Source organism: Anopheles moucheti, chromosome 2, assembly GCF_943734755.1.
Source record: "Anopheles moucheti chromosome 2, idAnoMoucSN_F20_07, whole genome shotgun sequence".
In the NCBI taxonomy this organism is placed as follows: Eukaryota; Metazoa; Arthropoda; class Insecta; order Diptera; family Culicidae; genus Anopheles; species Anopheles moucheti.
This window is the reverse complement of record NC_069140.1, coordinates 74221413-74242959: the sequence shown is the minus strand read 5'-3', so window position 1 is coordinate 74242959 and position 21547 is coordinate 74221413. Positions and strand designations below refer to the sequence as shown.

General features: G+C 44.6%; 3 protein-coding genes across 4 annotated transcripts; 1 reads left to right on the top strand and 2 right to left on the bottom strand.

The window, feature by feature from the left end:
• Positions 1-2635: 2635 nt before the first annotated feature.
• Positions 2636-10417, top strand: LOC128296954 (chitin deacetylase 1). 2 transcript variants are annotated; one of them, XM_053032494.1, is made up of 5 exons: positions 2636-2899; positions 5735-5870; positions 7193-7305; positions 8822-8971; positions 9060-10417. In XM_053032494.1, the coding sequence occupies exons 1-5, from the start codon at positions 2836-2838 to the stop codon at positions 10211-10213; spliced, it is 1617 nt and encodes a 538-aa protein (XP_052888454.1). In that variant the 5' UTR covers positions 2636-2835; the 3' UTR covers positions 10214-10417. The 2 variants fall into 2 exon arrangements, with proteins under 2 accessions (XP_052888454.1, XP_052888453.1); XM_053032493.1 differs by lacking the exon at positions 7193-7305 and adding an exon at positions 6438-6568.
• A 1325-nt stretch (positions 10418-11742) lies between these two features.
• Positions 11743-18832, bottom strand: LOC128296953 (lamin Dm0). The gene is made up of 6 exons (XM_053032492.1): positions 18104-18832; positions 13856-14303; positions 13318-13773; positions 13018-13239; positions 12843-12944; positions 11743-12454 (listed from the first exon to the last, which is right to left on the bottom strand). Exons 1-6 carry the CDS (start codon positions 18535-18537, stop codon positions 12416-12418), a joined length of 1701 nt encoding a protein of 566 aa, XP_052888452.1. The 5' UTR covers positions 18538-18832; the 3' UTR covers positions 11743-12415.
• A 517-nt stretch (positions 18833-19349) lies between these two features.
• Positions 19350-21495, bottom strand: LOC128296952 (maltase A3-like). Its single transcript, XM_053032491.1, has 4 exons — positions 20915-21495; positions 20288-20854; positions 19613-20208; positions 19350-19544 (listed from the first exon to the last, which is right to left on the bottom strand). The coding sequence occupies exons 1-4, from the start codon at positions 21437-21439 to the stop codon at positions 19427-19429; spliced, it is 1806 nt and encodes a 601-aa protein (XP_052888451.1). The 5' UTR covers positions 21440-21495; the 3' UTR covers positions 19350-19426.
• Positions 21496-21547: the final 52 nt, after the last annotated feature.

The window sequence follows — 21547 nt, the reverse complement described above, 5'->3', positions numbered from 1 at the left end:
GAAGCGATCGATAGCCATGTACACAATCATTTATTAAAATATTATAAACTATCGTCCATTTCCACCGATCAGCATGGTGAGAATAAACTTATCCGCTGATGGTTTTGTAAAATAATCTACCAAAGGGTGCTATTTACGTCCCAACACAGCTTGCTTGGACGGGAAACAAGTTATTGATACGTGGCAGTCAAAAACAACTCCCCGTACTGGGGCACCATCCTGTCGCGTGAGTGATTTGCTCTTCCTCTGTCAATCCATTCTCTTAAAAAAAAAAACAAAACATCCTCCCGGATGTGAGTAATGATTTTGCAGAAGTCAAAACTCGTTCGAAAACAAATACACAAAGCAAGAAGCTGTTGGTGATTATGCAATCTTCGTCACCTTTGCCGGTGGTGCTACATTCCACACAAACACAAGCCGTTACTTTAATACCCTTCGCTGGTGCCGTTTTGCCCGATTACTATTCTACTCACACTTCAATTTATTGCAGTTTATTAAACTTTCAGTTTCTGTTGGGATTTCCCGTCTAAATTGGCAAAACTTCCACTCTGTTAAAACCATTAAAACCATAACGTTAAAGCAATGGGCGATTCTGTAAACTTTTTTTTGGTAACGGCCGGTGGTTACCCTAAACTTAAGCTTTTTTTTATATATTCTTCCTTTCTACGTCCAGAGTGGAAACGGACAGAATTTCGACGATCGAATTTGTTATTCACCCGAGTGCACTCACCCTTGGGGCAAAGCTTTTTTTTGCCCCTACCCTGTGTACAAACCATGCGTCACTCAACTACGAAATGCTGCAAGAGTTATGTACCGATTACTCTCATGCAACTCAACTTGGACCGCTGTACACCAGTGCACCTACCACTGTTGTGTCGGTGAAGCGTTGTTCCAACGAAGAACGCAAAAGAAAGATCATAAAACTTGACAAAGAAGTTGTTTGTGTAAACTGTTAGTGTTATGTTTGTTACAAGTATTTTAAACATTCGTTTGAAGCGTTATTCAATGGTTTAACACTTTGTTAGACGAGCAAATTCATTGTCATTCTGTCATAAATTAAAAGTTTCTACAACAGCACTTAATCTTATCATTAAAATGTATCTCCCTAGTGATTCGTAAGTATCTAAAGACAAACATTTAATGATTCAGTTATCAATAATCAATCAATCATAATCAATTGTTGTGAGACGAAGGTTCGGTACACAATAGAACTCATTTATCAGTAATGAAATAATGAATATTACCGACTTATGCATAGATAGAATGAGATGTGATAAATCATTAGTTCGAAATAAACTTAAAACATAATTAAGATCTAATAATACATAAACTAAACAATATTTACCAACAAATGAAATGAAAACAGTGAATAAATCAAAATAATAATAACGATACCAATAGAATAACATTTTATTAACAGTCAACTTGAAATTTGACAGCTTTTTAAGAAAAAAAAATATTATAATGGAATACAAGAAGAACGATTTAAATAATTAAAAGTTGCGCTTGCTTTGAAAAATGGGAACAATTGAACAGTTTCTATATGAATAATTGCATATGATGAATATCAATTTTACTAATATTTCATTACTATAGCATAACAAATTAATAATACACGAAATAGGTGATCAGAGAGATAAGAAAGAAAGAAGAAAGAGATTTTCCGTATTAATATTTGTACGCTTTCGTTATTTCCATAACATTTTGATTGGAAAAATATATTGCTTCAGTTGTTTATAATCGCTTTGTAAAATTTAAATTTAATTTAAAAAAATGTAAAATCCGTTTAAATCCTGTTTTTAATTTTGGATGATCTTCCGATTTATGGACTCGTTGTTTCGAACTTTGCGCACTACAAAATACACCATAAAGTACCATCATTGAAATACATCTATTTTTCGTGGAACTTAAGGCACTCTGGAGTTATAATTATCAACGAATGCTATTAAAAACAAGCATGGACACTTCATTTTAATAAATAAAGCTCTTTTCAATAAGAGGATGTTGCGAATGAAATTTCATACGCTGGGAAATTATGGGTTAATTAAAAGCGGATTAAAGTTTAAAAATTATTAAATTCCAACATTTTGCATCCACTATAATTCAATTTACTACTGCAACCGCCCGAAACTAATGTTCAGTAATGTAAACAAAATTAAAAGCGTGAAAACAAAGCAAACAACTGTCCGCACCAGCCGTAAGCTTGCAGAATCGCAACGCACGCTCGCTCGCTCACCCGGTCACTCAAAGCTTTCCGAGTGGCTTCACTCTCCCAGATTCCACCGTTCATCCCTTCCAAACCGATCCGGTACCGATCGGCTCGCGGACGGCACGTGGAAGTGGAAATGTTTTACACCCTCACAGTACGCAAAACTCCCGCACCGTGCAACCCCCACCCATTCCAGCCGGGGTCTGAGTGACTGAGCGACCGGCGAGAACAGAGATTTTTGCCCGGAGAAGCGCGAGACACAACTCCACCGCATGCGGCCCCTCCACACCCACGGTCCGGTGTGCATCCACCCGGCGGGTCGCGTAACAGTTCGGCGAGGGTTCGGCGTGACGAGCGAGAGCCTCTATATAAGTAGTAGCCGGTTGCGGGAAAGGACGGTTTTAGTGCGCGCGCCCTGTCCACGAACCGACGTGTGCGTAGCAGTACGCGCAAACGCAGCAGCAGCAGTAGCAGCAGCAGCAGTACCAGGCTGCCCAGGAAAAGCCAGGAGAAGCCACACCCGGGTGTCCAGATTCCGGTGAATCGAGGCGTAGTGGTGTTTGCAGAGTGTGTGCCCGGTGTGTCCGTACTCCGGAGGCGGCAAATAAAAGCGTGGTGTATATTCAATGGCTACCAGCATGGCCAGAGTGTTCAAACTGTTCGGTTTGCTGTGTTTAGTGGTGACGATCGGTAAGCGAAATCAAATTACACACAACAGTCTAAGAGCGCAAGCAAAAGATTCCCGACCACCTCGGGGTAAGGGAAACTGTTCAAACACAACGAATAAAATAAATCTATCGTCAAGGAAAACCGAAACAAAATGGTGGCCAGTATGAAGAACCGGAACCGGAAATGGCATTTTGGTGAACGGTGAATTACAAATGAACGAAACGGTCTGTAACATACGGCACGATCACCTCTTTTCCTCTCGTGTGGATTTGTGAACATTTCCGAGTACAAAAGTGTCCAATGCATTTTTTTTCTTGTTTTACAATCAATGGAGAAGTGTTAAACTTAACCACCACAGCTTAACCTTCCTTGCAAACGCACTCATAGAGCGCCATTGCAGTTGATTTGGAATTGCACCACGGTTGCAAATTGCCTACCATCAGGAGCAAGAGGTGGCATTTCTATTTTTTTTCTTTTCCGTCATGCCTTACGGGGTCCAATGGAGGCCAATTTACTTCGCCACCCTGAAGCCCGCCACGCTTGGCTCCATTCTCCCATTTCCCTTTTTTCATGCCAACACCGGTACCGTCACCGCACGATCGGTGCAGCACGGTAACTCCTTTCTAGTTGCAGTGCAAAAAACCACCTCCAGCCAAACGCCATATCTCGCATATTGTTCAATGTGCAGTTCATCGGTCGTGTCCCACTCCAGCGCAAACATTCATCAATTGCATACGAGTACCAGGCAGCAGCACCCATAAAGCCGGGCGCGCTGGTAATATGGTATTGGCACGAAGAACTGGTTCTTCGTCGACCGTCCGTGCGAGTGGCTTTAGTTCGCTTTCGCCTCCCCGGCATCGCCTGCGCAATCAATCTGCCCGTGCCGGGACGGGAAAGCGGACACATTTACATAACACACTGGCGGGATCCGTGTGTACCAACCGTCGCCACGTGTATCGCTGTGTGCGTCTCGGTTAAAGATTAAACCACAAAATGGATGCCCTTACGCAACCGTACGCGTACGATCGAGTTCGATAAAAAAAAAATACCACTGTCACTAGAAGAGGTGCGCGATTTTTTTACTTCCATTCCTTTGCTGCGTCTCGTCTGGTCGTCGGGAAATAGCGGTTCGAACCCGAAAAGTTTTAACCGAGCTTCCCGAAGTTGTTCTTAGGCGGTTGACCTTGACCTTGAATAGGCGCGTCTTTGAATGTCTCGTACCCCAAAAACGTTAGGTTCTAAAAATTGAGGTCTCTCTCGGGCAAAAACGGGACCTCCACATCCACGAGAGATGCGCTCTTGTGATTAATGATCATCACAACTGAGAGAGCTGCGGCGGGGCGAGAATCTTAGCCGGTTTCAACAGCGGCACAAACACGCAAGACACTAAACGTTTGCTTACCTCATTAATTACGCGAAAGATCGCACAAACAGATGGCACAAAACCGTGCCAGACGGTACCCGGTAGCGTCTGATGGAAGCTGAGATAGGCTCGGATTTAATAGCAGCAGCAGCAGCAGTAGCAGTGGGCTTCAACGCACACAGATTGTGATCTACCTTGACATGTCCTGTTCATGACCCGAAAGCATGTTCTAAAAACCTAGCTTTCGCGATAGAATCACCTTTGAGAGCATAGCTCCGGATTATAAAGACCCAACGTGACCCGCGTTGCCTTCTTCCACAGACGTGTGACAGCGCAATCAATCAGTTGGAATACATATCACTTGTCAGAGGGAACTGCACAAAGACTCGTTGAGTCGAAATTTTCCTCGTTTTGGTACGAGGATGGAAAATTCAATTTATTCCGACGAGAAACTTTGATGTCCGCATGATGTCCAGGATGACCAGCGATATTCTTTAACATGGGACATCATTTTTGAACATCCCACGCTTCCCAAAGGCATCGTCCATGGTGATTTGTGACACAATCATCAAAAGTGGTCAATTCCCTAGGTATTCTTTGAAAAGCTGCGCCTAATTTAGGTGCAGATTATTGACTTCAGTCTTCAAAACCTCTGCGGACATGAGCACTACGTGTTCCAGCAGGACAAATCACCAGGATTTATGGGAATTTGGTCTAAACCTAGATTTTGAACGATTTAAGCGACGTTTTAGACAAAACTTTGAGAACTCCCAGCTCCTCGGATTTGAATTCTATCGACTTTTAATTTGGTTCTTTGTGAAGTCGATGCTGAACGGATACAAATACCCATTCACGTCGTGCGTGCCTCTTGCTTTAGGCTCGAGAATATGTAAAATCCGTGAAGTAATATTAAGATATGCAGATGTTTAATTAAGATATGTTGTATAAGTTCTACACAAACATAGCTTCAAGTTGCAATCATAAAATAAATCATATTCTGCAATAAATCATGCAATTAAATCGTATTCTGAAATTGTATTCGAACTTACTGATCCCGGTGACTATTTACGATAACAAATTACAACAGCAAGGGTTCGGCTCAGGCAACGATAATAGCAATAAATTTCACTTTCATCAACACCCTCCCCCCCTCGGACTCGGTGATGATCCGATCCGATGTGATAATACGCCGGAGGCCATCTTGGATCGGTCCACCTGTCAACGGAAACTTTCACACCGGTAGTGTGCCGCTTTTATATGTCCACGGCCGGATGTTACGCCACACGGCCAATTGCACTGTGTCCGTGTCTTTATAGCGATTGCCTAACCATGATGAGGAACTCCTCATCGCCGTCACTCCTTATTTGCTTGGTCGTTGCCGGCTTGTTTGGTTCGATTTCCCCCTGCTCTTTGCTCTTTATCTTGCTGCGTACCCTTTCTCTTTGTAGCTGTAGCTTTTTCACACATTTTTTTCTTTTCCAATATTCCAACAGCGGCCGAAGCTCGCGTAAAGCGCCAAGACGAGGACCTCGATCCGGACTCGATCAATGTGGAGGAACTGTGCAAGGACCGGCCGGGCGATGAATACTTCCGCCTGAGCACGGACGGTGACTGCCGCGAAGTAGTGAGGTAAGGCTCTCGACAAGCTCGTCAAAGAGCGAACAAAAAAACGATGTCGCATTCGAATACAGCAAAAAAAAACCCCTCTTCTGAAGAGTTACCGTTACTCTTGCTCGCCAAAGCCGCAAGCGAGTGTTTGCAATGAGTTGTGGCTTTAAAAGTCACTATTCTCACAGGCTTCTTTCAAGCTTTCTTTGCTCTATAAAACATCAAGCGAAGTTAAAAAAAAACAAACATGGCGGAAATGACTTAATACAGCTGTCACGCATGACAGCTGTCACTCGCAACAGTATCACCCGCCATTAGAAAGCATGGTCCCCTCGTGGATGACTTCACCGGCGGCATCGGTGCTTCGTGATCGGTTCTTCCGCGTGCGTTCCGCGCGCACCATTCCCATTTCTAGCTGGAACTCTGGCATTCCCAGGTTCCGGGTGTGCGTACTATGTGTGGGATTTAAAAAAACTAACCTTTCCGTCCGCCTTACCGCTGACAAAAATCGGTACTTATCGCATTTTCCCGTTGTGATTTTACCCCTCCCTTTCCGATTAAAAAAAAACCCTTCCCGACGAAGCATAGGTGCGACGATGCGGGCGAAAATGGCATCACGCGGCTCGCCAAAGTTCGTTGCCCGACCGGGCTGTACTTTGACGTGTTGCGCCAAACGTGCGATTGGAAAACGAACGTGAAAACGTGCGACCTGATAGGAAGTAAGTCCCCGGGGACACCGGCCAACATGAGCGTGTGTGTGTGTGTGTGTTAGTGTGTGTGGGGGAGTGAACATACACATCCACCCCAAACACACACACGCACGCACCCCGGTTCGGTTCGGAACCCCCGGTTATTTGTGTTATCATCTCGACTAAACTGTGTTCTTTCTTTCTTCTTTTGTCTTTCTTATGATTTTCTCTTCCCGCTGCACGAACTGAACCTACTCCCCCCCCCCCCCCCCCTCCCCCCAAATGACCACCTTTTTCTCATTCAACCCATGTTTTTCACGGATTTTTCCTACGCCCCATCCCCTCCGTGTTTCTCCCGTTGCGTTTTCTCACCTGCGTGTGTGTTTGTGTGTGTGTGGCTTCCTGTTACCACAAACTTCCTCCCCTTCCCCTTCCTTCCCCCCTTCATCCTTACTTTCATCTCATCCTGACGGACAACCCCGAATTCGCCAACGTGTAACTCACCGCGAAATGCAACCTACCACCACTGAATGTCAATAACCGAATGTATCCCCTGCATCCTGCCACCCCGTTGGGCCCCCCTTCCCTAAACATCCTGGTCCAACCATCATGCCCTTAAAACCAATCCCGTCCAACAAAATGCATGCGCATCAGGTGTACACGGTCTGGACTGAAGCAAATCACTTGCCCGTCCGGATTGGCGTTCGACATTGAAAAACAGACTTGCGATTGGAAAGCAAAGGTCACCACGTGTGATAAGAAAGAGAGTAAGTGTCCTTGGAACCACACCCAGGCCCTGCGCGGTCACAACTCCCCGGGGCGCTTGTGGGTTGTACAGAAAGATGCAAGGCGTTGCTTGCTTGTTTACGGGACATACCTTACACCTGGAGAGGTGGGCAGGGATGCAACAGCTAGGAGGGCACACCGTGCACAGAGTGGAGCGTAGCGTTCTGCTTGTACATACTGCTAGATGCACTAGAGGCTAGTCACGCAAAGAGAAGGCACACCGAGTAGGACGAGCGCACACTAGCGATAAGGGTTCGTAGCATCGGTATACACACGACACTACCACAGAGCGAGAGAGGAAGAGAGAGGGAAAAAGAGAGACATACATTTTTGGTTTTGGATACAGATAGGATCAGACAGGGCAGAGCATTTGCTGTAGTCCACAGTGCACAGGGAAGATTGTAAATGCCGTCGTGACGTTGCTGAATGACGGTGAATTATCGCTTCAGTACACTCCGACCAATAAAAAACCCGCCAAAACACACGCTAGATATACAGACGATAAGACACAAGCACACTTACAGCTACTAACAAACTCATTTCGTGCGTTTACTGTTGTTTGAATATGGTGATGGGCACTATGTAGAACTTTACTTTAAAAATCAGCATCCACTCAGTACAAACAACACACAACCAAGAGAAAAACCCCTGAAAGTATACTCATCCGCATACATATCAGTTTTTATGGCATAAAATTATAGCATCTAATTATTCTGCCACAAAGGAGCTCACGCTTTTTCGATTGGTTTTTCCTCTCAAAAAGTATCATTTAATTAATATAAGTTTTAAAAAGTGAAAGTTTGCTAACTTTATATCGTTTCAAAAATGTTTTGCTTACTATAAAAAATATTCGTTTCATTTAGCTATAATTTCCTTGCTGTTACTTTACGAAAACATTCCATCTAGCTGTGTGTCTAATTCCAACCTGTAAAAATAACGTTCATTGGTCATTGTGATTGATTTAACAAAACGAGACACGACACACGACCAGCAGAAAAAAAGGCAATGGTAAAACTTATAGCGGGCAAAGTAGATATCTTGCACAACTGCAAGTTTCGTCGATACTCTCTTTGTTTTTTTTTTTTTTTTTGTACAAACACAACTTTTCACGAGCTTGTTACGGAACGAGCAAATACACTCTAGGCACAGCTACAAAACGATGTGATTTAAGGCATCGTGTGGTGAAGAGTAGTGTACATACAGCACGCAAACCAGCACACTTTTAGAATCACACACCGTATGATGCTACACACCTGAGTCTATAATACAATTCAATCATCACTCTCAGAGCTTTCACACAACTCTTTTCAAACCTCTTTCAAACTACACTTCAAACTAACCAATCCTGCGTTATTGTTTTTTTTTTTCTAAAACACCCAAAATGGTTGTGGTAATTAACGTTGTAAACTAATCTCTAAACTAATGCAAAACGAAAACAGATTGCGCGAGTTTCACTATTGCACTACAACTGTGTTCTGTTGTTCATTCCCTTATCAGAGCCACGTAAGGTTCTACCAATCCTAAAGACGGACGAACCGATCTGTCCGGAGGGTAAGCTGTCTTGCGGCAACGGTGAATGTATCGACAAGGAGCTGTTCTGTAACGGCAAGCCCGACTGCAAGGACGAATCGGATGAAAATGCGTGTAGTAAGTATTCGGTTCCGAAGATGCACATTCAGCTCCTCTCTTAAGCGCCATTCTTAACAACGTGTCTTAACCCACTACTTCCGCACAGCCGTTGAACTTGACCCGAACCGTGCCCCGGACTGTGACACGACGCAGTGTGTGCTGCCGGATTGTTTCTGCTCGGCCGACGGTACCCGCATACCCGGCAACATTGAACCGCAGCAGGTGCCGCAGATGATCACGATCACGTTCAACGGTGCGGTCAACGTGGACAACATCGACCTGTACGAGGACATCTTCAACGGGCAGCGTCAGAACCCGAACGGTTGCCAGATCCGCGGTACGTACTTCGTGTCGCACAAGTACACGAACTACTCGGCCGTGCAGGATCTGCACCGCAAGGGACACGAAATTTCCGTCTTCTCGCTCACGCACAAGGACGACCCGAACTACTGGACGCAGGGCACGTACGACGACTGGCTGGCGGAGATGGCCGGTGCACGGTTGATCGTGGAACGCTTCGCAAACATTACCGATGGTTCGATCATTGGCGTGCGGGCGCCCTATCTGCGCGTCGGCGGTAACAAGCAGTTCGAGATGATGGCCGACCAGTTCTTCGTGTACGATGCGTCGATCACCGCTTCGCTGGGCCGCGTGCCCATCTGGCCGTACACGCTGTACTTCCGCATGCCGCACAAGTGCAACGGTAACGCACACAACTGCCCGTCCCGTTCGCATCCGGTGTGGGAGATGGTGATGAACGAGCTGGACCGGCGTGACGATCCGACGTTCGATGAATCGCTGCCGGGTTGTCACATGGTGGACTCGTGCTCGAACATCCAGTCCGGCGAACAGTTCGGACGGCTGCTGCGGCACAACTTCAACCGCCACTACAACAGCAACCGTGCGCCGCTCGGTCTCCACTTCCACGCGTCCTGGCTCAAGTCGAAGAAGGAGTACCGCGAGGAGCTGATCAAGTTCATCGAGGAGATGCTTGGCCGCAACGATGTGTTCTTCGTCACGATGCTGCAGGTCATCCAGTGGATGCAGAACCCGACCGAACTGAACGCGCTCCGCGACTTCCAGGAGTGGAAGGAAAAGTGCGACGTTAAGGGGCAACCTTACTGCTCGCTGCCGAACGCCTGCCCGCTGACCACCCGCGAGCTGCCCGGTGAGACGCTGCGACTCTTCACGTGCATGGAGTGCCCGAACAACTATCCATGGATTCTTGATCCCACCGGTGACGGTTTCTCCAAGAAGTAAACCCCCGCGCAAGCGATGGAGGAGGCAGTGGAGGTCCTTCAAACCCACTAGTTGTTTTCCATTGCCCTTCGGGAGAAAATCGCGTTTTTTCCCCCACAGGGAACCAAACTGTTGTAAATAATGATCCCTTGTATCTCATTGCCGCACAAAGTTTCCTCATCTCTAGTTGGTGCGGTTGGCGCCATTTTTCCACTCTTTAAAGACGACTTTAACTTTTTCACTTGGCTAAAACTACCCACTACTGTTATCTTCCCGGTACCTACTTCGGACACCTTCGTTCAACTTTCCTTCAACTACACATTTTTCGTCCCTAAACACATCGTGATATTTCGTTTGTTCTCGCCACATCGCGTACGGGCGAGCAGAGAGTGGTTCCACGGTAGATCATCCCCATTTTCACCGGTATGATCTATCTTCTCTTCACTTCGTCAGGAGAGAAACAACGGTTAGCATGTTGTACTTCGGAGTGTGCTGGTGTGCAAGTTCGGCTAGGAAGCGTTTACATTCCGCACGCACAGAAGAGTAAAGAGTAATTTTACGGTAACTGTTTTATAATAAAATATTACAAAACAAAAAATAATCTATTCTTCGCGCACGTGCTGTTCGGGAACGCGTTTCCCTCTTTTGAATTGGTCGTGGTGACGGTGTGTGGACACGCACAAAATTGCCAATACCAAAAAAAAACCTACGGCATCGTAACGAGAATTATGTATTTAAAAATATTCGAAAAAAAAACAATAAAATGAATACAACATAAACGTTCGCGTTCTTTCCTGCAGTTGTGAGATTTAAACGATATGATGTGAGACGTACATTGACTCCTTACCACGTTTCAGACGCTACGGGACTATCTGAAATGCATTTATTATAAATCCTCTCCACAATGAGACGCGATCGAGTTCATATTCGTGTTTTGTTTTCCTTTTCGGCGCTTATTTAATGTACTGTTTGCTTGGAAGATGCCCTGCCGTAATAGCACTCATATACATTCCTCGAATCGACTCTGGACAAACCAAGCGAAATACAGATTGATTGATTGGTTTACTGTGTATGCAAAATTCTCTTAAAACCTTCCATACCTTCCATTACACATTTGTTTACTTTTGTCTCTATTAATTAACAAAAAAATATTCATGGCAAAATCTAAGGCAGTTCTAGCAGCACAAAAGGTGGACAGAAAAAAAACAAATAAATTAAATCAAATCAAAGTAATGAAATTAATACAACATGGCTTTGCCTTGATTCGAGGAAATAAATCTAACTCAAACATTGCATGGCTAGCCAGCCTACCGAGCGGTTAAAATTGACATCGATACATGCAGACGAACCGAACTCAGCTAAAAACCGTAGTTGATTGTAAATGTTAGAAAAAAAAGGATAAGAAAATAATCGTTGTTCGTGAAAGTTAGAAGAACCTATAGCATGTATAATTATTGATTTCGTTCTTCGCTCATTTCTCTTACACGCTTATAGTACACACCTCGTTGCTTTAACGTTCCTTTTCCTCTAAATGTTACTAGGTTAGTGGATTTGTTTTTTGTTATTAAGATTTTCGCAACAAAAGGCCTCTCATTTACTGTGTGTGCTTTGCTTTTCAGTTTTTTTTTGTATTTTTTGCTCGACATTTTTTCCACTGTTTGTTTTGTTTGATCGTTGCCAACCACAACATTACTTCATTAACGCGAAAGTTAATAATTCATATTTTTTGTTATATTCAAATATTGAAATAATTAAAAAAAAAGATGACATGATATAATTTGCACACGCACGATACGTAGTTCTATGTTTGGTAATATTTTACATATAATATCCCGTAGCACACGCAGTGTTTCATGCATGAGTCTGTGTCCAGCGGATGTTTACTAAACGTTATAGTAAAACATCTCGCAACACGCACTTTGCATACAGGGTACGTGAATGTGTCTGTGTATGTTTTTGAGTTTTGTAGAAAATTTCGATTCAAAGAATTAAAAGTAAAAGAAAAACATTAAACGAGCGTGATAAGTAATAATTTCTTCATCCCTTACCCAACGTGTGGTGGATTGTGTGCTGCGGACATTCCTGCGTTCGATTTGTAGGACGTAAACAAAACGAATACCTATCTATATAAATTTGTTGTGTGTGTCAATAATTATTAATATTTTGCCATCTCCAAATCGACGTCGCCGGTGGCGACATTTAAATTAATCGCTTACAAACAAATTACATGATCCGACATTTTTCATCGCCTCTGGGTTCACCCTGGAAGAAAAAACGAACAAAAATACAAATTACCATCATTGCCATTTTGTTAGGAATTCAAACTATTTATCACTATTCGGGTCTATTATATCTTCAAATAATAATTTGGTAAGCATTTTGTTGACATGTGAAAGCAAACCCGCTGCTAACTCTTTCTATACAAATTCACAAGCTGAGTGACCCTATTTATTATAGATTAGATATTTGTCTAACAAACGTATCGATCAGCTGGGCTAAGTAAATGTTTTAAAACAAATGTTTTTCTTGCTGGTTAATCTCGTGCTAGGTGGTCCTGCTCCCCGATTTTTTAAGTGTTCCAACAATTTTCCAAAACATTTGTTTGTAGCAACAATAAAGTTTGAAATAATAAAAATATTATGTTTCTCACCTGCTGATGGTGGAGCTCTTCTCCATAACCACCGAGATATTCGCGGTGACGCGAGGCAGAAGTCGAAATCATCCGCTTTACACGCTCAGAAGCAGCAACCTCCTGCAAAGACAACAATTTGGACGAAACAGTTTAATTCCAATGCTACGTTTCAAAATTCCCACTGTATTCCTACCTCTCCATCACCGTTCATCAGATGGGTCGTCATGTTGTCTCCGGCAAACCATTTCTGACCCTTCATTACAATCGTCGACGGTGGTTCGTGATCCTTGCCCAAATCGGACGACCAAACGGTCACAAAAGCGCCACCGTCTACCTTGAGTGAACGATGGAACTTAAAGACGGTCTCATTACTGCCCACCTTCCGAACGAGGGACCATCCACCGACTTGTACTTCCTGTCGATTGAAAGAAATTTAAATGACATTAAACAACACGAATTATGCTTTGTACCACAAAATGCGCCGATCATTTACCTTGGAGGATTTATTACGTAGTTTTACGTATTTTCCCTCCGGATCAACCTCGACAATCTCCATGTCACCTTTGGCGGACGACGTGACGGAGAAGTCCGACACACTGCGTTCATCGGATTCTTCCAACACCGTACGCTTGCGCTTTGCGGCAGCACGATTAGGTGTGCGGCGAAGCATACCGGTACGGGACATGCTGCTCGACAGACCGGATTGCGAGAAGAAGGATGCATTGCCCGGCGTGATCTTAAGACGGTCCTCCTCCGAGCTGAGCAGTTTATCGTATGCAGCAAGCTCCATGTCCAGCGAGACCTTAATGTCCATAAGATCTTGATACTCCTGGAGCTGCATGGACATTTCCTTCCGGAGGCGCTCTACCTCCTCCATCATCTTGGCCTTTTCGTCGGCGTGGCGCAACCGTTCGTGGTTCATCTGTTGCTCTAAATCGCGCAGGCGAGCCTACAAAAAAAAATGTCAGAATTCATCGTAAATTAAGGAAAACCTTCATTCACCATCCATTCGTTAGCAATGCGCCGCTTACCTCGTAAAGATCGGAAATTTCCTCACGGTTCATGCGTAGCTGATCGTCGTATTGACTGCGCAGATCCTGCAGCGCTTGTTGCAGCTTCGCCTCGTACTGCTCCGACAGCACGCCATCAATTTCGCTAATCTCCACCTGACGACGGGTCTTCGTCTCGGATATTTCCTGCAAGTGGACCTGGTCCTTGAAGGTCAGCTCCTCGCGCAGTGTTTGGACGGTATTCTCCAGCTCGACCCGTGTCAGGGTTTCATCCTCAAGATTCTTGCGCAGTGCTTCGAGCTGCTTTTTAAGCTTGGCCAGCTCCTTTTCCAACTCCTTCTGGTCATCCTTTGCCTTCTTATGGTCCGTGACGAGCGTGTGGTATTTATTGGCCAATTCGTTTGCGCGCGCTTCCTGTGCACGTAAGTTACGTTCGGCTTCAGCGGCTTCCTTCATTTTTCGGTCCAAGCTTTATTCGTGAAAATGTGAAAGAAAAGTATACACCGCAAAAGTATTAGCACAATTGATTCATTAATTATATATCTCTTAAGTAATTTAATATACATCAATGTTTTTAAATTGAAGAACAAATCCTTTGCAATAAATTTGCTACTTTTAATCACCATTACAATGAACATTAAATAATATGTAATTTAATTATACTGCTACTGAACAATAAACTACTGGGATATATCAAGAGTCATCTCGAAGAATCAAATCGTCAGATCACTCACTCAAGAGTTAAATCAAATCAAATCGCTTAGTATGAATTAAATCGTAAAAGGACTCTTCTTGTAGGTTTTGAATTAACTCATTCGCTAGTAAGATTAAAATCATTCATTCTGAATCATTGTGCCCATCGCGAATTCAAACCATACATAGTCTAGATCGACTACGATCGTACATCCAAAGAAGCAGTTTTTTTTTATGATTTGCTTTTGTTTGTGATTTGATCGTTCTATCATTCACTATCGTCTGTACATCAATAATTGATTGATGCCGTATTGTTAAGTTATATAATAATAAAAATCAAATGTAATGCGTCGTATACATTCATAGACAAACATTCTTCACCTTTCAACAAATTTAATGGTACAGTGTTCCCAATCTTACCCATGAAAGTGTTAAATGTACCAAAAGAACATTCATATGATTCATCAATGAACCAATTATTCCTTCTACAGCGATCCCTTCTTCGGATGGAGCCATTTTCCATATTCCGAGCACGTGCACGCCCTCTCTTTCGCATTCCTTTTGCTGCGTGTTCGTAATGCTTTGTCATGGAAATGCCATTACTAATGCTGTAGAAAGATCATTAAAAGATGTCTAGCGAGAATTCGCGTCCAAAGGAAACTCCCAACAACTCCAAGGCGCATTCTTTACGCATATTCTTATAGTTTATAAAACGAAAAAGACACAGAGAGAAAGAGAGAGAGAAGGAAAGGGAATGTGTTGCTCCAACCATCATACACACACGTGGTTTGTATCATTAAACGATCGTGTGCCTTTTACACTTTGCGCGTTTGACTTACGCGGGACATGTGGCAAGATAAGCGTGATGATCATAGTTTTAGCTTAACGCACAGACATACGCGAGCAAACCTATGACTAAATATAGCAGTTAGTTCTCACCAGAATCACATACCGCGGCCCCGGACGGAAGGCGCAGTGTGCGTGCGTGATGATACGTTCGGGTGGGCATTTTTCATTTTCCCCTATCTGCTTTGCCCGTAAATTAAACATGTGCATATCGTTGTGAACCTCCCGGATTCTTTACAAACCAAAGAGATTTTGATTAAGATGCGCTTGGTGGGGTAACGATGACCCCCCTGAATTGAAGAGTGGAAAATTAAAATCCCTTAGCGAACGTTGTCCCACCAATAACTAACAAACTACAAACGATGCATGCACCGGCCAGTGATTACAAGTCCGACTTTCGACTTTCGTTCCATTGGTGGTTTATTTTAAGTACATCAGGAAATGCTCCATTAGCACAAGAAAACTGCAGAGCATGCGATGGTGAGGAAGGACTCATCAGGGGCTTGACCCAAGTCTGGCGGTGAAAATCGATTGTACTTGTAATTCATGCTTATCGTTATTTACAAGCGAGAAATGCAGTAAGAGGAGCAATGCTTCTAATTTATTCCTCTTTCACCAACTACAAGAACAAGTTTCCGCGGGGTCTCTCGGGAAACAGGATGGAACTCCTACGCTATGCCCTCGCTCGCTGACTTGGAAGTTACAAACAACCCTCACCAACACACATACACACGTGTGTGCCGTGTTGCATCGATGATTCCTCCCCCTTTCAATGTGAAAAATGCATTTCCCTAAACGTTTTCCACGGGTTGGGCCGCCCTCTGACCCTACACGGATTGTTTTGCCCGCTTCCAGTCGTTTATTGTCTTTCTCCCGTTCGTTCGCTTTACCCCCGCTTTCACGAGACTCTCGGTTCCAGTCCCCGTGTAGGAGCGTAAGCTTTGATCGTACGCAGAGAGGATGATGTCATGCCATGCGTTTCGCGCCCGCGCACCTATACACACGCATACACGGCTAGGGGACGCACAGCCATGGACGCACGCTTTCCCCCTATCGGGTTATTTTTTTCACCGCTTATTCTGTTATTCGTTCGCGAGACCTGAAGCGATCAAACTAGCGACGAGTTGGGTCGTCGCTGCGCATCACAGGCGCACCGTGGACGCGGAATGCGCGCAGCAGTGACTGAAGATTTACATTTAGAGAGTCAATATTTGATTTTCCATCCCGAGCGATGAAACCTACCCAAAAATGCCTGAATAACTTTCGAGCATAGCCGAAAGACAAGGTTAAGCTACACTCGTGACGCTATGGAGTCAAAGCCTACTACTGCGGCGACTCCGTGTGCGTGTCGATGATTTATTTTCTATCCTTTTTTCTTTTCTCCTGTCGCACTATTCAACATGCTAGCGGTGAAGAAGACCATCGCAACGAATTTAAATTGAAAGATGTGGGAATTAAGCGTCATCTTGGACGGTTGGACGCAGCCTAACGGTAAGCCATACAAGAACCAGCATCGCCTCCCGTCCTCTTGAAACAATAACCAAACCGTAGGGAAATGGGGATGAATAAACAGAACGGAAATCGTAAAATCGTAAACTGCTTTCGAGCGAACAGTACGCTACAACTACTACCGTACCATAAACGTATTACAAATAATGTTTTAACTCAAAAGGAACACACTGTTGAGTTCTCTGTTATGGTATCTGTCGCATAAAACATAACTTGTTGCGTAAAAAGTAAACATTATCAAACTAGTGAGCGACACAATTTTATCTGTCCTTTATCCAATTGTTTACAAAATGGACGTGCTTGTTTACAACACGACTCGTGAGATTATAAAAACGACGGAGAACTTCTATTGTTCAATGCCAATGCCACCCGCATGCGAAACGACAAATATGTTTGAAACGTTTGCTTCCAGTGCGTAGGGTGAGATGCTTTTCGACACAACCATTGCCGATCGGCTGTATTGGTAAAGGATGTGTGTTATGTGTTGGTAGTGTTTCTCGCTTGTCAAACAACCGGCTTTTTCCACTCCGGCCCGATTGTATGTCAACTGCGAAGGAAAAAAAATGCATTAGCGGGGAAGAATTTGAACTGATGTCATCTTAAATTTTAGATATCCATTCATTCACTCCAAAAAATTACGTCACTACTGGACGGGCACATTTACAGATCCAAAGTGTTTCCAGGTCCGAAAAAACCTTGAACGACGTCACATTTTATGTGCGGTTCAATGATGCATGACTTCATACACAATGACGTAATGTGTTTATAATTCGCTGGTCGTCATGGACACTTCGCAGAACGCGATAATCTGGGCGCTATCCGACTGCTACGATTTGTCCATCGAAAATAGATTTCGAAACAGTGAAAAGGTAGACCCTTGCATCGGTGCCTTATGTTGCCTCGTAAACAAAACGAAACTAGAAATATCGAAGCGAATGTTCGCAAAAGACATTCCGAATTCATTATTTGTGTGTTTTCTCTGGTTTGAGCTTCACATAAATCGATGACGTCATCCATATTAAATAGCTTAATAATCCCACACACACGCCCAAGGTTTTTTTCCTTCGCTTTCGAGCACATCCACGCTCGGCGGGAGACAACTGCTTGCCTGCAGTTGGCAACAATTCGAGCTGCTAGCGCTGTGGGTGCAACGGAAAAACAGAGAGAAAGGCAAGCCCAACCCGATGGGCAATTTCCCGTCAATGTTTCCACCTGCCTTACCGCTTTTTCAGTTCCTCATTTTCTTCGAGAATTCGCTTTCCGTCGATCTCCATCCTGGCCTTCTCGCGTGACGTTTCGTCCAACAGCTTGCGAGCGTCGGACAATTCGTGTTCGTACATCGATTTGATGTTGGAAACTTCGCGGGTGGATGTGTCCTGCGAAGTGCGCACCTCCATAGTGAGGCGCGAGTTTTCCTGCTCCAGCATACGCATCCGGTCCATGTATGCGGCCAGCCGGTCATTGAGGTATTGCAGGGTGGCCTTTTCCTGCAGGCGGGAATGGCGCGTAGGGCTGAGCGGGCTCGACGGACGGGAGCCGCTGTGATGCTGCGTCCCTGACGCACCCATCGCAGCGCTTCCGCTCTGCTGTACCGGGGTGCTAGCCGTCACCGGGACCGGCGTCGAGGCACCGGAACGCTTTGTTCTCTGCGACATTTTCACTTTCAAGTACAGTAGCACCGAACGATTGTGCGTTAAACTTCCAACCCTGCTAGCAACAAACACGCGCTCGCTGCTCTAGCTTTTCTTCTACACTTTCCACACTCGCTCGCCCCAAACACGCACGGCTGGCACGGAATTTCGACACAGAATAAAACAGGAAACAGATCGGCATTCACGCACACACACGCACACGCATCAAACGGTGTAGGGTTCGATATTTATATGTTGATTTTCCGATTAATTCGTTAATTCGTATGGCCGGCCACAAATTCCGCGAACACTCTTTCACTCCACCGAAACACGAAAAGAATTGCCAGGAAGATGGCGTCACTTTTACCGCTCACAGGTTATACCATCGCAAACAGCGGCGGCCATAATGGAATGTCATTTCGCAGTTTGACATAAGCGATTGAAGCGATGCAGAGATTCCTGTTCATAATTTTAAACAACCAAACCTTTCTGGCCTATGGAAACCAATGAAACAAATAAAGAATATTTATTTCAAAGCTATTTCGAACAAACATAGTGCAAAACAGGTTAATTTAGATTAACTACACAACTAGCAGCAAGCTGTCTCGGAACTATCGTTCCGGTCCGATGACCTGCTATAAATTTGAAATTTCATTATAGCGTCTGTTATAGCGAATTCAAATTTAACCGTCAGAGGTGACATTTCCCTTCAAATCGGTTGATGCAAATCGTTTATCCCATTTTTTCCTAATTGTAAACAACGTTTGCTAAACACAACAAAAGTCAGGTATGTATTCAACTATTCTTTCAACAACAAGAACTTATTTCAAGGTGGTTTTTTATTGTTCATAATATTTTTTGCAACTCGAAAACAAAATGCGCTAGTTATTGTCTCTCGTATTCATTCCTTTCTTTATCCAAACCAACTATCGCAAATCGATGAGTACACTCTTTCTACCGGTCCAACGTGTGCTTTCAACACAAACGCCTCGTTCGGCAGCAAAACAATATCCTTTGTCGCTACAGATCCTCTGTGAAAAGAATAGTATGATCACCATGTGCTTCTAGACTAACGGATCGCGCACAGTTCCAAACTTACCCTCGAATGTTATGCGATTCGACACTAACTACATCAAAATACAGCTTGTCCGGTAGAGAATCGGCCAGTGCTACGGCATTGATCACCTCAAGCTGACTGCCAAGATTGGCAAGCGTAATGTAAGTGCTGAAGTTTGGCAGTTCCCGTACAATCGCCAACACCGAATCCTTCAATGCGATCGCTTTCACCGTACCAAACTGAAAGGTTCGCGACTTTCTCAGACCCATCATTGATCGGTACACCTTGAGGTGACTCTTTTCGGCCTGCTCTTCTATGTACACGTTCACCTCCTTGTACCGAGCACCGACCGGTAACCATGTCTTGGAACCGGTGGTAAACCCTGCCATCGATGTATTGTCCCACTGGAACGGTGTGCGGCATGGATCGCGTGACTTTTCCTCGTACAGGTCCTTTCCCGCATTGCAGGCACTCGGATCGACAGTATCCTCCCAGGAGACATACCCATCGGTCATGCCAATTTCTTCACCCTGATACGTAACACTCGCACCAGAAAGACTGAGCAGGATCATGTTCAGTGCGTCAATACGTTCCTCCCCAAGCCGGGTACCAACTCGCGGCCGGTCATGGTTTCCCATCTGAGAACGTGTCGTCAATGAGTAGAAGCTTAATTTGAAAATAAAATGTTCAATTCAAAACATCAGAACATCAACTTACCACCCAGTTCGGTACCTGACCAGCAGGTAATATGCTCATCCAATCCTGCACCACCTTCACGTAATCGGAAGCGGTCGAATCCTTGTTCACTTCGGTGATCAGCCTAAAATTAAATGGCATATGTGATCCTATTCGTCCGGTGCTGCTCGCATAGTAGGTCTTTATCACATCCAACGATGAGTACGCCTCCGTCATAATGACCCTAGTCTCCCCGCCATGCTGTTCATGATAGTTATCGATCAGTTCTCTCCACTCGTACACCATCTCTACAGTTTCCGGTAGATCCTGAGTGTATATGTGCAGCAGATAGTTGGTATCCTCCGGATCATCTACCACACCGCTTGGTGGTTCATCACGCAGCTGCGTATCTTCGTAAAGTGTCGGAACGGCATCGATGCGAAATCCATCCACTCCTTTGCCTAGCCAGAATAGTAACACCTCCTTCATTTCTTCCACCACTTTCGGATTGCGGTAGTTAAGATCGGGTTGTTCGACGGTGAACTGATGTAGATAGTACTGCTGTCGCTTATCACTCCACTCCCATGCACTGCCACGGAATGCTTGAATCTATCAAGCATACGATTAGAAAGCTGCCAGCTACGACTTCGTTTACTATGGTCTGCTTACCCAGTTATTTGGCGGCAAGTTCCTGCCGCCTGCCGGATTTGTTTTGCCATCATGCCATACGTAGTAATCCTCGTAGCCTGATACTAGGTTTTCCGATTTGTTGAACCAATCGTGCAGATTGCTCGAATGATTCGGCACAAAGTCCATAATTACTTTCAGGCCGAGATCATGCGCTTGCTCCACTAACCGATCAAAATCGGCCATTGTCCCGAACTCCTCATGAATGTCCCGAAAATCGGATATATCGTAGCCAAAGTCCACCATCGGTGATTTGTAGATCGGTGAGAGCCAAAATGCCTTCACGCCTATGGACTTCAGGTATGGCAACTTCGATACAATACCGTTCAAATCGCCCACTCCATCGCCATCACTGTCCATAAAAGAGCGAGGGTATATTTGATAGAAGCCCGCCTTTTGCCACCAATCGCGGGTTGTCGGTTCGGTTAGATCCAAACATTTCACCGTAGACACAGTCAGAACAATAGTACACACAATCGAAAAGAGCTTTAGAGTGCCCATCTTCATTTACTTGTGACGGCCAAGTTCTAATGGTTGCCGTTTTATAGAGTTTTGCTACCGGGTCAGTTCCATCCGGGAAGAGAGTAGGATTAATTGATCAAATCAAGCGACACC

Bases quoted from the DNA above. Each gene is read 5' to 3' on its own strand.
- LOC128296953 (XM_053032492.1), bottom strand. From the start codon at position 18,537: ATGTCGCAGAGAACAAAGCGTTCCGGTGCCTCGACGCCGGTCCCGGTG. The intron at 14,304-18,103 runs GTAAGGCAGGTG...TCACGAATAAAG, and splicing joins AATGAGGAACTGAAAAAGCG to CTTGGACCGAAAAATGAAGG. The intron at 13,774-13,855 runs GTAAGCGGCGCA...TTTTTTTTGTAG, and splicing joins AAATTTCCGATCTTTACGAG to GCTCGCCTGCGCGATTTAGA.
- LOC128296954 (XM_053032493.1), top strand. From the start codon at position 2,836: ATGGCTACCAGCATGGCCAGAGTGTTCAAACTGTTCGGTTTGCTGTGT. The intron at 6,569-8,821 runs GTAAGTCCCCGG...TTCCCTTATCAG, and splicing joins AACGTGCGACCTGATAGGAA to AGCCACGTAAGGTTCTACCA. The intron at 8,972-9,059 runs GTAAGTATTCGG...ACTTCCGCACAG, and splicing joins ATCGGATGAAAATGCGTGTA to CCGTTGAACTTGACCCGAAC.
- LOC128296952 (XM_053032491.1), bottom strand. From the start codon at position 21,439: ATGAAGATGGGCACTCTAAAGCTCTTTTCGATTGTGTGTACTATTGTT. The intron at 20,855-20,914 runs GTAAGCAGACCA...TATGCTTGATAG, and splicing joins ACTTGCCGCCAAATAACTGG to ATTCAAGCATTCCGTGGCAG. The intron at 20,209-20,287 runs GTAAGTTGATGT...ACACGTTCTCAG, and splicing joins GTCAGGTACCGAACTGGGTG to ATGGGAAACCATGACCGGCC.